Genomic DNA, 12,123 nt, shown 5'->3' on the forward strand with positions numbered 1-12,123 from the left:
CTCAACTTCCGTTATAAATACTACATCCGGTGAGAAACAAGAACATCTCACGAGCACACCGCCAACTAGAGGTTCGGATGCTTTGACAAAAAGCCAAATTCGTTATTGAAATGCGTATTAACTTCACATGATTAATTGATGGCTGGATGCACAAGTCCTCAATAATTCGTAGACTTTGATGGTTAAAACTCAGTTAAATGGGTTGACAATAACAACACAAAGTCCAACTTCTCTATTCATCTGTCTGCCCACCCATTCATTTTCTCTTCTGCTTTTTATATTTGTGTTCTTGCACTTGTGCCATCCTGCGTCCTAATAAGGTAGCACAAATATAAGAGCTAAAGTAAACTACTAAAACCATAACATCCACATATAAAATATGAACTTTTTGTTTATTTTTATTATTTTTTTTAAGGAAAAGGTACTGTGATGGGGTGATTGGGTGATTTCCGCTGTCCCTGAACGCACCGCACGGAGCGGTGGGAGAGGTCGCTTGTTGACGGGTCCAGTGCCGCTTCCCAGCTAGCTCGTCCACGCTTAGCACTGCAGCGCAACAAGTGGATAAGTTTTCCCGATTTAGCTCAATGGAACACCGCGACTCGACTCACACAGTCGTAGCTGCAATATAATGGGTGAACCGGGGGGCTCTTTCTTCCATTTAGGGCACGGGAACTTGTGTTAGTTTTAAAGTTATGTTGACGAGATAAGACCAAAGGGATAAAGTTGCTCATCGTGGGGGGAGTGTACGGGTGCGGTGGGGGGGTGGGGGGAGAAAATGGGGAACTGGCCGTGTTTGGAGTCCCAAAAGCGGCCAGTTTAGAAGCAACGCGGAAGGGAAATGGAGTAAGAGGGGGCTGTTTGGCTGACTTATCCATTTCAAATTTGTAAAGACAAGCGTGAGCTGTCAAAGTCGTCCTGACTGCTGGTGGCCTACGGGGGAGCTAGCACTGAGCTAGCTGGCTAGCTGCACCGCTGGCTGCTCATCTTGCGAAGTAAGTGTTTGACCTCCCGTCACAAATCATTTGCAGCTCGACTATTTAAACACCATATTACCCATATAAGCTGCTAAACTTGTCACCCCGGATAAAAAGGTTATTTCGCTGTGACGTCACGTATCATCCAACCATTGCGGTGGGAGGAGACGTGTGCGTGCGTGTTTGCCTACTTCCGAAGGTTACCTGTTTAAGCTTATTTAAACCCCTCCATTTCATTTGTTACCAGTTACACACTTGAACATTTTGAAAACAGTGTTATGAAACTAGGCAACAGGGTGAATAAGTGTTTTGTACTTCTGCCTCACAGTTCTCGGGTTCGGGGTTCGAATCCCGCTACCTCTCACATCCCAAATATCTATGCAGTGGACCCCCGCCTTACGCGGGGACCGAAACCGGGCCGTCCCGCAATGCTCGTGTAATAGACGCCCAGTGAAACCAACAAGCGTCAATCAAGTAAAACTGAAAGTAAAATTGCCTATAGGAAGTAAATAAATGTGTCAAATGAATCACACTTCGAAGAAAGTTCATGCTTTAACTTCGAAAGCCCTAATGCATACGCATGATACATAGAGTGGCCCCAAAAACTAATGTGTACTTTAAATAATTGTAACATAGGTGTTGATAGGAATTTTATTCTTTCTCAAAATTTAACCAAATTTACAAACATCATATTCTTGTTTTATCACCACTTGTTCGGATCCAACAGTCGGAGCAAATTGCATCAACGATCCTGCCTTGAATATTTTTTTTTTTTTTTTCCCCTCAAAGATTAGAATGGCTGCACCCTAATGAGGAGAAATAATCTAGAAAATACATGGATGGGTATTTTGAAGGTATTATTAAGCACTTGGTTGCGTGCACTTGTTTGAGAGGGCTGAAACATTGCAATCTAAGTGGTGTTTGGGTTTTTTCGGGTTATTTTTGCTGAGGTCGACAAAATTGATTTCCTGTGAGTAAAAGATTGCGTTAATTGCTTAAAGCAGGGCTCTCCCTTCAAACTGCCGATAGTAACATTCTGTGAATGTTCACATTTTCATAAACTCTGACAGGATGAATTTATCTTGCAGTGGGAAAAAAAAAACACTGCCAAAAGTGACTGAGCTGAGTTTTATTAGAAGTGTAGGACTCAAGCATTAGTAATGGAAATGTATCAAATTCAGTCACTTCAATAGCCTTGGTGTTTTTATTTATATTTATTTTTATTTATTTATTTGTTCCAATTCAGCACTCAGTGTCAGACAAACAAAACAATCTCAAGAAGACATTCCTGCAAAGACTCAGGGAAGTCTGCCGCTTTCAATGTAATTTCAATTTCGATTACCTTTTTTTTGTTGCAGGTGGCACGTTGCCGATGGTCTCTCAGCAAGCCATGGACGCGACGCCGGACACGTGCCCCACAGTGCAGCACCGGAACGGAAGCGCCCATCGACAGTGTCCGGACAGGAACCCGGCCGGCGGCACCGAGCCCGCTGACCCCGCTGTTCTGAGGCTTCGCTTCTATCACAGCATCCGGGGAGAGTCCGACTGCAAATTCCTGAGCTACCCGGCCGGCGATTACGTGGCCGAGGAGCTGTGCATCGATGCTGCCAAAGCATGCAGTGAGTATTTTTTTCTATTTCTTTCTATTTTTTTTTTTTACTTGGGATCAACAATCGAATTCAAATTCTAAAATGCAAAAAAAAGCAAACGGCAAACTCAGGGGAAAAACTACTTCACAGTTAGACCACATTAAAAAAAATGTTTGAAGATCACCGGCCTTCATCTTCCACTTTAGTGCCGAGTTTGATCAATCACTTTTGTACCCACGGGATCACTAAAATGAAAGATTAAAAGACGGCGTTCGGTGTTCAGCGCAGCTCGATCTCACCAGCATGTTGCCGTAATCGAATCTTGAGCGTCTGATGATAGAACAAACACTGTTGACATTCAAGGGCAAATTTATTGGCCTTGCGCTGACTTGTGTTGGCACCAAAAACAGCTTTTATTACGTGTAGCCCTCCGATGCAATGCTGTGTACTTTGCTCACAAAAGTGACTCGTAAAAGTCCCCACTGAGCCGTTCAGTCCTCAAATCAACTGCTCGCAGTGATCAAATCCAAGAAGATGTATCGCTGACTTAATTCTTTGCTGACCACTCAATGGTGTGCTTGGTTTAAGCCAAACTGGATTTTTATGTCCCGTCTACTAACAGCAGGTATTTTTTGCTATTATTTTATGTAACATGCTTTTATTTACATTTGCTTTCGTTTGTGTGTCCGCAGGCGTAGCGCCTGTCTACTTCAGCCTCTTTGGCCTCTTCAGGGAGCGAGACCGCTTGTGGTTCTGCCCCAGCCATATTTTCCATCTGGACGAGTCGGCCTCGGAAGATGTGTTTTTTCGAATAAGGTAGCGTCGGGTGATCATTTTGCAGGCTGATGTTTCAAACGCGTCAAGTCACATCGCGTGTCGGCGGCAGGTACTACTACCCTGGCTGGTACAGCGGTGGGGCGTCCCGGGCTTATCGATACGGCGTTGCAAAGGGATCAGAAAGTCCCATTCTGGATGATTGTGTGATGTCATACCTCTTTTATCAGGTGAGTGTGTTGCTTCTACAGTATGGGTGCTTTTGCCAATGTGAATTGTTGTGGGCTTAGTCGGCTCATGGGGTGTCCGTTTTTCAATGCATGGGACTCATGTCAAACGTGGAACAGTTCACAAATCTACAAAAGAAAAAAAAAACTTGCTTTATTCAGCGCAGAAGGTTTTGCAATGGCCCAGCCAGAACCCAAAAGTAAAAATTATTGAAAATCTTTGGCTAGCTCAAACACAGGAGATGCCCCTGCAGTCTGCAGACCTACTGACCCTGAAATATAGATACTTGGAAGAAAATCCATCTATTTGTTTCGTCTCCATTGTCGTCCAAGTTTTTTTTTTTTTTAAATACGAAACGTCCGGAGGACATCACCATCCGCTTTGGGTAGAAAAGATTTCTCATTTCTGTTTCTGGCAATACTGACAAAGTCTGTTCATCCCCGCCAATCCCTCTAGTGGAGAAACGATTTCATCAGTGGCTTGGTCAAGCTTTCCAGCTCTCACGAGACCCAGGAGGAGTGCTTGGGTATGGCCGTGCTGGACATGACGCGGACCGCCAACGAGAAAGAGGTGTCGCCGCTGGACGTCTACCGCACTACGAGGTAGCCGCTTCGTCCACCTTCTCACGTCTCGTGTTGAAAACAACAATATCGCGACTTTCGTTCAGTGAGCCGTATTCACATTATCAAGCGAGTTTGTTGCTTTCATTTTCAAGTTTTAGATTGTTTTTATTTGATTAATTTAGCCAGCTAGATAAGCTTTTTATTATCCATTATTTGCATTTTTTATTCTACAAACTATTTTACATTTTTACTTTGTCTTTATTATTATTATTATTATTTTTTATAACTTTAAAGTGTGGGTTTCATGTTTGTTATCAGCAGATCGGTTCATCAACCTATGTGATAATTGCATCTTAAAATAGCTCCTGGCTCTAAGGTCGGCGCTTGCTGGTACCATGGCAACCGTGGACTGGCTTCTTTTTAGGTCATTAGCAGAGGAAGTCAAAATGTATTTTAAAAATATTTAATTTTAATAAAACAATGACATAGACACGCAGTTAATTTTATTCCTCGTAATCATCATGATTCATAACGCAATGATTCTGTTTAACTAACGAATTATTTAATAGATTAAACATTTTTAAAAAGTTCCTCATTTCCTGTGTTTGCAGTTCATTGGATCATTATATGATATTGTCGACTCGGCAATAAAACAAGTTCGAAATGTGCTCATTTTTCTGAAAAATGTTTTTTTTTAGATAACAAAATCCATGCTTGTTTCATGATTTTTCTGTATGCAGTTGCAAGTGCTGGTATTGCTACTCGCCCAACTCAAAATTATATCATAATAAATTGAGCAGTTATTTGATGATCATGTGGGCCCGAACGAAGAACAAAGATGTATTTTGTGAAGCCATGGTAGTTTCCATCCATCTTTGTCTGTGCACGCAGCTACAAGTCGTTCCTGCCCAAAGACATGCGTGCCCAGATCGAGGACTGCAGCTTCCTGACACGCAAACGCATCCGCTTCCGCTTCAAGCGCTTTGTCCAGCAGTTCAGCCAGTTCCACACCACCGCGCGGGACCTCAAGCTGAAGTACCTCATCAGCATGGAGTCGCTGGAGAAGGCCTTCTACACTGAGACCTTCCAAGTCCGCGAGGCATCCGGCGGCCAGCTCGTCTTACTGGTGGCCGCTGACAGCGGCATCCAGTGGTGCCGGGAGAAGCTGAAAGATCCCGACCAGGTTGGTGCCACATCTCTGCGCTATTTGAAGGTAGATTCACTTGATGGATGTTTTACATTATTTGTCCAGCACCATTCTGGTGGTATCTTCGTTACCTCTCAACTTGCATGTGTTTTTTTTTGTTGTTGTTGTTGTTCTCCTCACCCCAGGAGCTGCAGACGCTGTGCGACTTTCCGGAAGTTGTTGATATTAGCGTCAAACAGGCCAACAAGGAAACTGCCTCTGAGAGCCGCCTGGTCATCATCAACAAGCAGGATGGCAAGAACCTGGTAACACTGATTTTGATATCTTCTAACAGGGACACGTCATTTAGAATTGACACTAAAAGGAACTTCGCTCTGTGTTTTTTTGTAAACTTGCTAATACGATGCTAATTACTGACAGAACAGAGAAAAAAAAATATGCACAAAGTTGATTTTGTTGATTTGAAACTTTCTAGTTTCTCTGCTTTCCAGGAGTTGGAGTTCCCCAGTTTGTCTGAAGCGCTCTCCTTTGTGTCCCTGATCGATGGCCACTATCGGCTCACCGCGGACGCACATCACTACCTTTGCAAAGAAGTAGCGCCCCCTAGGCTGGTGGAGGCCATCGCCTGCCACTGCCATGGCCCGGTCTCGTAAGTGATCGGAAAGGAGGGTTTGCATTTGAGGCTACCGATTTCTGTTTGTGATCCCCGACAAAGGGACCGTGTCTCTCCTCGTAGGATGGAGTTTGCCATTAACCGGCTTCAGAGATCGGCCAACAAGCACGCCTTGTACATTTTAAGGTGCAGCCCGAAGGACTTCAACAAGTACTTTCTGACGTTCCCTGTTGAGGTATGCAAAAAAACAAAAGCAAATTGTCTTAATTTCTGAATTGGCTAACTAGTTTTCTGTCCAGAACGCTTTAAGCATAAATTCCGGACCCAGAATAGCAGCTGTTGGCAAAGCCAGTCGTTCTCTCACTCGTGCCACAAAGAACCTAACAAAAAATGCAGATCTTATCGCCAAAATGTTCTCCACGTGATTCTGTGGATTTTTTTCCGGGTTGTTGGCTTCCTTCAATACTTTTGATCGGCTTCCTTCCTTCCAATTGAACATTTTCACTCATCCATTGTTGATTAGTCACATGAATAGATATTTTATTTTTTGTTTTTTTTGGTCTTTTATAACTGTCTCTTCATCGTCTGGCATTTAGCGTGAATGATTGTTTGGTTGGCGAGCAGTCCGAGGAGTACGTGCCCTCTCGCTGATGGACTTGACAAAAACCTAAATAATGTGAACATAAGCAATAGGTGAAAATTTGTGATATAGACCCCTTATTTAAAAATAACAAACAAACAAAACTTTTTTATTTATTCGTTCCTTTTGTTTGTGCCCCCTCCCAGGTGTATGACTCAGTGGAATACAAACACTGCCAGATAACCCGATCGTCCTGTGGCGAGTTCAACCTCACCGGAACCAAAAGGAACTTCAGCAGCCTGAAAGATCTTCTGAACTGCTACCAAAAGGAAGCGGTGCGCTCCGATAGCTTCATTTTCCAGTTCAGCAAGTGCTGCGCTCCTAAACCTAAAGGTAAGTCGTGCCATGCCCTGTGCTGGAAATATTTTTGGTGGCCAAAATACTTTTTTTTAATTTCATTAGAAAAGTCCTGTCTGCTGGTGTGCCGGAGAAACAAAGCATCTGACGTGCCTCCCTCACCGTCACTGCATCAACCCCATGTCAGTCAGATGGTCTTTCACACTATCAAGAAAGAAGATTTGGAGTTTGTATGTTTGTTTGTTTTTTTATTTCTATATTTTCATTTATTTATTTATATGCGTATGACACTTGTTTTTTTATGTTTGACATTCCTCAGCTGGAGAGCCTTGGCCGAGGGACGTTTACCAAGATATTCAAAGGCGTGCGCAAGGAGCTCGGAGACTACGGACTTGTGCACCAAACTGAAGTAGTCATGAAAGTCTTGGACCAGGCCCACAGGAACTACTCAGAGGTAGGAGTTGGCGATACATCTAAAAAAAAAAATCCCAAATAACCCCCCCAAATAAACTTTTTTTTATCCATCAATAAAAAGAAGCATCATAGCACATAATTCAAATTTTTATATATTAAATCAAATAGACTTGACTATAAATTGATGTACCCCTTAAAAAATATATTTTTCTATTAGTTACTCACGCAGCCCTGTTAAAAACAGCAGAAGCTGTTGTGAAAGCGCTATACAAATGAAAATGGATTATCTCCATAACATTTTACACACTTTGTCAACATTCAACACTGACACCTAGTGGTGGATGGGGTAGTGCATATTTGTGTGTTTTTTGTCTTTTCTACCGCTCGCTCTTTAAATATATCAATATTAAACGCTATATCAAATTGGACCTTTCCGCTCAATCGTGGTCACAATTTGGCAATTGCAACTACTTTTTCTATTCCTTGTTATTGACTGAATAATATTCTCAGTTTCCGCAAGGCGTTTTAATGGATTTCTGCCGTGTAAGGGATCTTGTTTTGGAGGTGGGGGTAAGCCCCCTCATTTATTCTCATGTCAAAAGGAAGTGCGCATTAGTTCCACTTGTGTCCTTTTTTCTTATCGTCATGGTCATCTCCAGTGTTTTGACTCCCCCTCTCCTTTTTTTTTCTTCTTTTTTTCCTGGCAGTCTTTCTTTGAAGCGGCCAGCATGATGAGCCAGCTCTCCCACAAGCACTTGGTTCTCAATTACGGTGTATGCGTGTGCGGCGAGGAGAGTAAGTCAACACCACACACACACATGCTCACTTGTAAGCTACAATAAATGATTTATCTGAACTAAAGCACTGTATTTCTTATTTAAGAGTAGAGCACGCTTTTGTGTGTGTAGTGTAAAGGTGCCATTTGTTCAATTTTAGTGAGTGGCTGATATTGTCTCTCTACAGACATCATGGTACAGGAGTATGTAAAGTTTGGCTCCCTTGACACCTACTTGAAGAAGAAGAAGAACTCGCTGAACATTCTGTGGAAGCTGGAAGTGGCCAAACAGCTGGCCTGGGCCATGAATTTCCTGGTATGTAAACTTTAAGGCTGAGTGTAAAAAAAAAAGAATGCAGTCAGTAAATTCTGCCAAATAAACCACATAATGTTCAGCCATTATTCGCAAAGTCACTTAATTGCAATTTTGAAAAAGTCATCTTAGCTTAACATGCTAATGATTAGCATCGGTAATTGTAGTTTTAAAAGCCACAGATATTTGAACACATATTGGCAGATAATAGTCATACTAACAAGCATAAATTACTGCACACAAAATACACTACAAAAAATCATGGCAGGACTGACACAAATGTCCAAAACCATGAACAAAAGTCATGACTGAAAGTCATGACTACAAAAATTTAATTAAGATGCATGACCAAAGACCATGACTAATGACACAAAGCCAAAAAAACATAACCAAAACATAGTTCAAAAAGCATGACCAAAAAACATATTTCAAAACATCATTCAATTGCACTGGTGAGTCTAATGTCTGTAGCTGTAGCTCAATAAAATCTCGCTGATGCATATCATCAAATGGCTCATCCCATTTTTCTGCCCAATGCGCAGGAAGAGAAGCACCTGGTCCACGGAAACGTGTGCGCCAAAAATGTCCTGCTGATACGAGAGGAAGACCGCCGGGCCGGCAACCCGCCCTTCATCAAGCTGAGTGACCCTGGTATCAGCATCACTGTCCTACCTAAAGACAGTGAGTCTGCAGCTGCCGCTTCTTACACATTTTTTTTTTTTAAATCCAGACATGACCAACATGTGGGGCGCTTTCTTGGGGGGCTGTAAAGGATTCATGGCATTCCAATTCATTTTACTCGGCCAAATGTATTTATTTGACCGGACCGGACCAGGTATTTATTTGTCTGTGCTTTTGTTTGCGTACAGTTTTGATCGAGAGGATCCCGTGGGTGCCCCCCGAGTGCATTGACGACCCTGCCAACCTGAGCCTGGCGGCTGACAAGTGGAGCTACGGGGTCACGCTTTGGGAACTTTGCAGTGGCGGAGAGAGGCCACTAGGGGCGCTAGATGACTCCAAGGTGAAGCTTGAAGGAATTGCATGGACCAAATGACGTTACCAACACTCATCGGTATCACCCCAAGTCCAAAAACCGCAACCCACATACATTTGACCCAAGCACGTGACGAAAGAAACCTGACAAAGAACCATGACACTTACCAAAAATCATGACCGAAATTGTGCCTTTAAGCATCCTTTTCCCCAACGCTCCAGAAATGCCTGTTCTACGAGGACCACCACCAGCTTCCCGCGCCCAAATGGACCGAGCTAGCCAATCTGATTAGCAACTGCACGGACTACGAGCCGACGTACCGGCCGACGTTTCGCGCCATCATCCGGGACCTGAACAGCCTTTTTACACCAGGTTGGTTGACCCGCTCAAGATGTTCTCATTACTGTCAGGAATGACACGCAACCTTCATTTGTCCTCGCGTCCAGACTACGAGTTGATCGTGGACAGCGACATCCTTCCCAACCGGACGACTGCTTCCGGCTGGACAACGGGAGGCGTCGAAAACCAGGAGCCGGCCCAGTTTGAAGAGAGACACCTCATATTCTTACAACAGCTTGGAAAGGTACCAGAGCTCAGCCATGTCGAATGAATGAGTTGTGTCATTTCCAAAAACCTTTTTTTTTACTTTGTCAAAAATTGAGATTTTGACGAAGAACTTGACTATAACAACTCGTCACAAAAAAAAACTATTTCTTAGGACTACAACAAACGTCCCAAAACACATGACCGTTTGTCTGCTGTTCTTTATCTTGACACGATGGTTTATCGATGTATCTCAGGGCAACTTCGGCAGCGTGGAGATGTGCCGCTACGACCCGCTGCAGGACAACACAGGCGAAGTGGTGGCCGTGAAGAAGCTGCAGCACAGCACAGCGGAGCACATCCGCGACTTTGAGCGCGAGATCGACATCCTCAAGTCTCTGCAGCACGAGAACATCGTCAAGTATAAGGGCGTCTGCTACAGCGCGGGTACGCTTTCAAGCCAAACTCACTAACTTGGGACCACAAAAAGTAGAAAACTCGCATCCAAAAATGCACAACTGATATTCATAACCAAAAACATCCTGACCAAGACTCACGACCACAAAATTATCGGGATCAAAAGCCATGTCCAAAAATCTATGTGCATAACTTGGTCACCAAGGCCACAATCTAGAAAGTTCACTTGTCAAAGTTGAGTTCACTTGTCGATTTTCTTCCTGGTCAGGCCGACGCAATCTGCGACTCATCATGGAATACCTTCCCTTCGGAAGCCTGCGTGACTACCTCATGAAGAACAAGGAGAGGATCGACCACAAGAAACTAATGCACTACACTTCCCAGATCTGCAAGGTTCCTACACTTAGCTGCCGCTTTTCCACTCTTTAGTCGGGAGCTTCTTTCCAATGTCGTGTTCGTGCAGGGAATGGAATACCTGTCGGGCAAGCGCTACATCCATCGCGACTTGGCCACACGAAACATTCTGGTGGAAAGCGAGCAGCGGGTGAAAATCGGCGACTTCGGGCTGACGAAAGTTCTCCCTCAAGATAAGGAGTACTACATGGTCAAAGAGCCAGGAGAGAGCCCCATCTTTTGGTAGGGTATCCCCCCCATTCCCACTTCCTCAACGGACTCCCTTTCAATAAACACGTCCTGACGCCCGCTCTTCTCTTCAGGTACGCCCCCGAGTCGCTGACGGAGAGCAGGTTCTCCGTGGCGTCGGACGTGTGGAGCTTCGGAGTGGTGCTTTACGAGCTCTTCACCCACAGCGAGAAGAGCTGCAGCCCGCCGGCCGTAAGCCACCTCACGCTGCAAATAAAGAAAATGGAGGACAAAGGAGAAATGCTAAATTATGAATAATTTGCAAATAATGTAATGTAATTGTCCCTCATATACTTTAAATAACATATTTATGTAATTGCAACATTTATTTAACTTTTTCCCTGTAACTGGACACTCTTTGAACAAGTAGAACGTGGATGTGATCCGAAAAAAACATTACAATCTAACGAGCCAAAGGATTAGCGATTTAGCAGTTAGCATAGCATTCACTTGTCCGCCGTTTTGAACCTTTTTTTTTTTTTTTATACTCCTGGTCAGATCTTCATGTCCATGATGGGCAACGACAAGCAGGGCCAGCTAATCGTCTACCACCTGATGGAGCTGCTCAAGTCGGGCAGCAGGTTACCGCAGCCCGTCCACTGTCCCGCCGAGGTCTGTTTTTCATTTGTGACATCTTGAAAACTTGATCCTGGTGGCGCAGTGATGTCATTGTCGTGTCATTGCAGATTTATGAGATCATGGAGGAGTGCTGGGACAACGACTCGGGCCTGCGCCCTTCTTTCAATGAACTCACTCTGCGCATCGACCTGCTCAGGGACGCAGATTGAACGCCCACCCAGCCCAGTCCATTACCACCCAAAGTGCCGCGACTTCTCTTTTCAACTTGACACTTACCGTATTGTGTGTGTGGGGAAAAACACGTCCAACCCACGTTTTGCTTTTGTTGAAAGATTTTCGAATGTATTATAGACACGTGGGTAGACTTTTTGTGTCACATGGAGATGCTTGTGTGTGTGCTTGTTAGCCACCCAAAGTCGCTAGCAGGGCTAGTCGTCACCATCATGCCCTTCCCCACCCCCCCACCCTCGGAAAAAAGACTATTTTCTATGTGTATATACACCGACAGTATATATTTGTGTAAATATGTCCAGATTGTTTTTTTTTTCTAATTCTAATATACTGGAGCTGGAAGTTAAAGCCCCGTATTGTTTCAAAAAGTCATTTGAGTGAAGAAGTGAC

General features: G+C 43.9%; 1 protein-coding gene across 2 annotated transcripts; it reads left to right on the forward strand.

The window, feature by feature from the left end:
* Window positions 1–439: 439 nt before the first annotated feature.
* Window positions 440–12,105, forward strand: jak2b (Janus kinase 2b). Of its 2 annotated transcripts, none has more exons than XM_088376530.1 (24): window positions 440–992; window positions 2,333–2,593; window positions 3,256–3,379; window positions 3,450–3,567; window positions 4,022–4,167; window positions 5,020–5,341; window positions 5,461–5,580; window positions 5,767–5,924; window positions 6,012–6,123; window positions 6,675–6,861; window positions 6,931–7,055; window positions 7,145–7,279; window positions 7,947–8,034; window positions 8,203–8,330; window positions 8,870–9,008; window positions 9,197–9,348; window positions 9,543–9,693; window positions 9,768–9,904; window positions 10,122–10,311; window positions 10,550–10,674; window positions 10,745–10,917; window positions 10,998–11,115; window positions 11,422–11,535; window positions 11,610–12,105. In XM_088376530.1, the coding sequence occupies exons 2-24, from the start codon at window positions 2,347–2,349 to the stop codon at window positions 11,709–11,711; spliced, it is 3,411 nt and encodes a 1,136-aa protein (XP_088232656.1). In that variant the 5' UTR covers window positions 440–992; window positions 2,333–2,346; the 3' UTR covers window positions 11,712–12,105. The 2 variants fall into 2 exon arrangements, with proteins under 2 accessions (XP_088232656.1, XP_088232657.1); XM_088376531.1 differs by having other exon boundaries at window positions 447–992; window positions 5,020–5,311.
* Window positions 12,106–12,123: the final 18 nt, after the last annotated feature.

Source organism: Syngnathus floridae, chromosome 5, assembly GCF_059516105.1.
Source record: "Syngnathus floridae isolate MCC-2025c chromosome 5, RoL_Sflo_1.0, whole genome shotgun sequence".
Lineage (NCBI taxonomy): Eukaryota > Metazoa > Chordata > Actinopteri > Syngnathiformes > Syngnathidae > Syngnathus > Syngnathus floridae.

Bases quoted from the DNA above. Each gene is read 5' to 3' on its own strand.
- jak2b (XM_088376530.1), top strand. From the start codon at position 2,347: ATGGTCTCTCAGCAAGCCATGGACGCGACGCCGGACACGTGCCCCACA. The intron at 3,568-4,021 runs GTGAGTGTGTTG...CAATCCCTCTAG, and splicing joins TGTCATACCTCTTTTATCAG to TGGAGAAACGATTTCATCAG. The intron at 5,581-5,766 runs GTAACACTGATT...TCTGCTTTCCAG, and splicing joins AGCAGGATGGCAAGAACCTG to GAGTTGGAGTTCCCCAGTTT.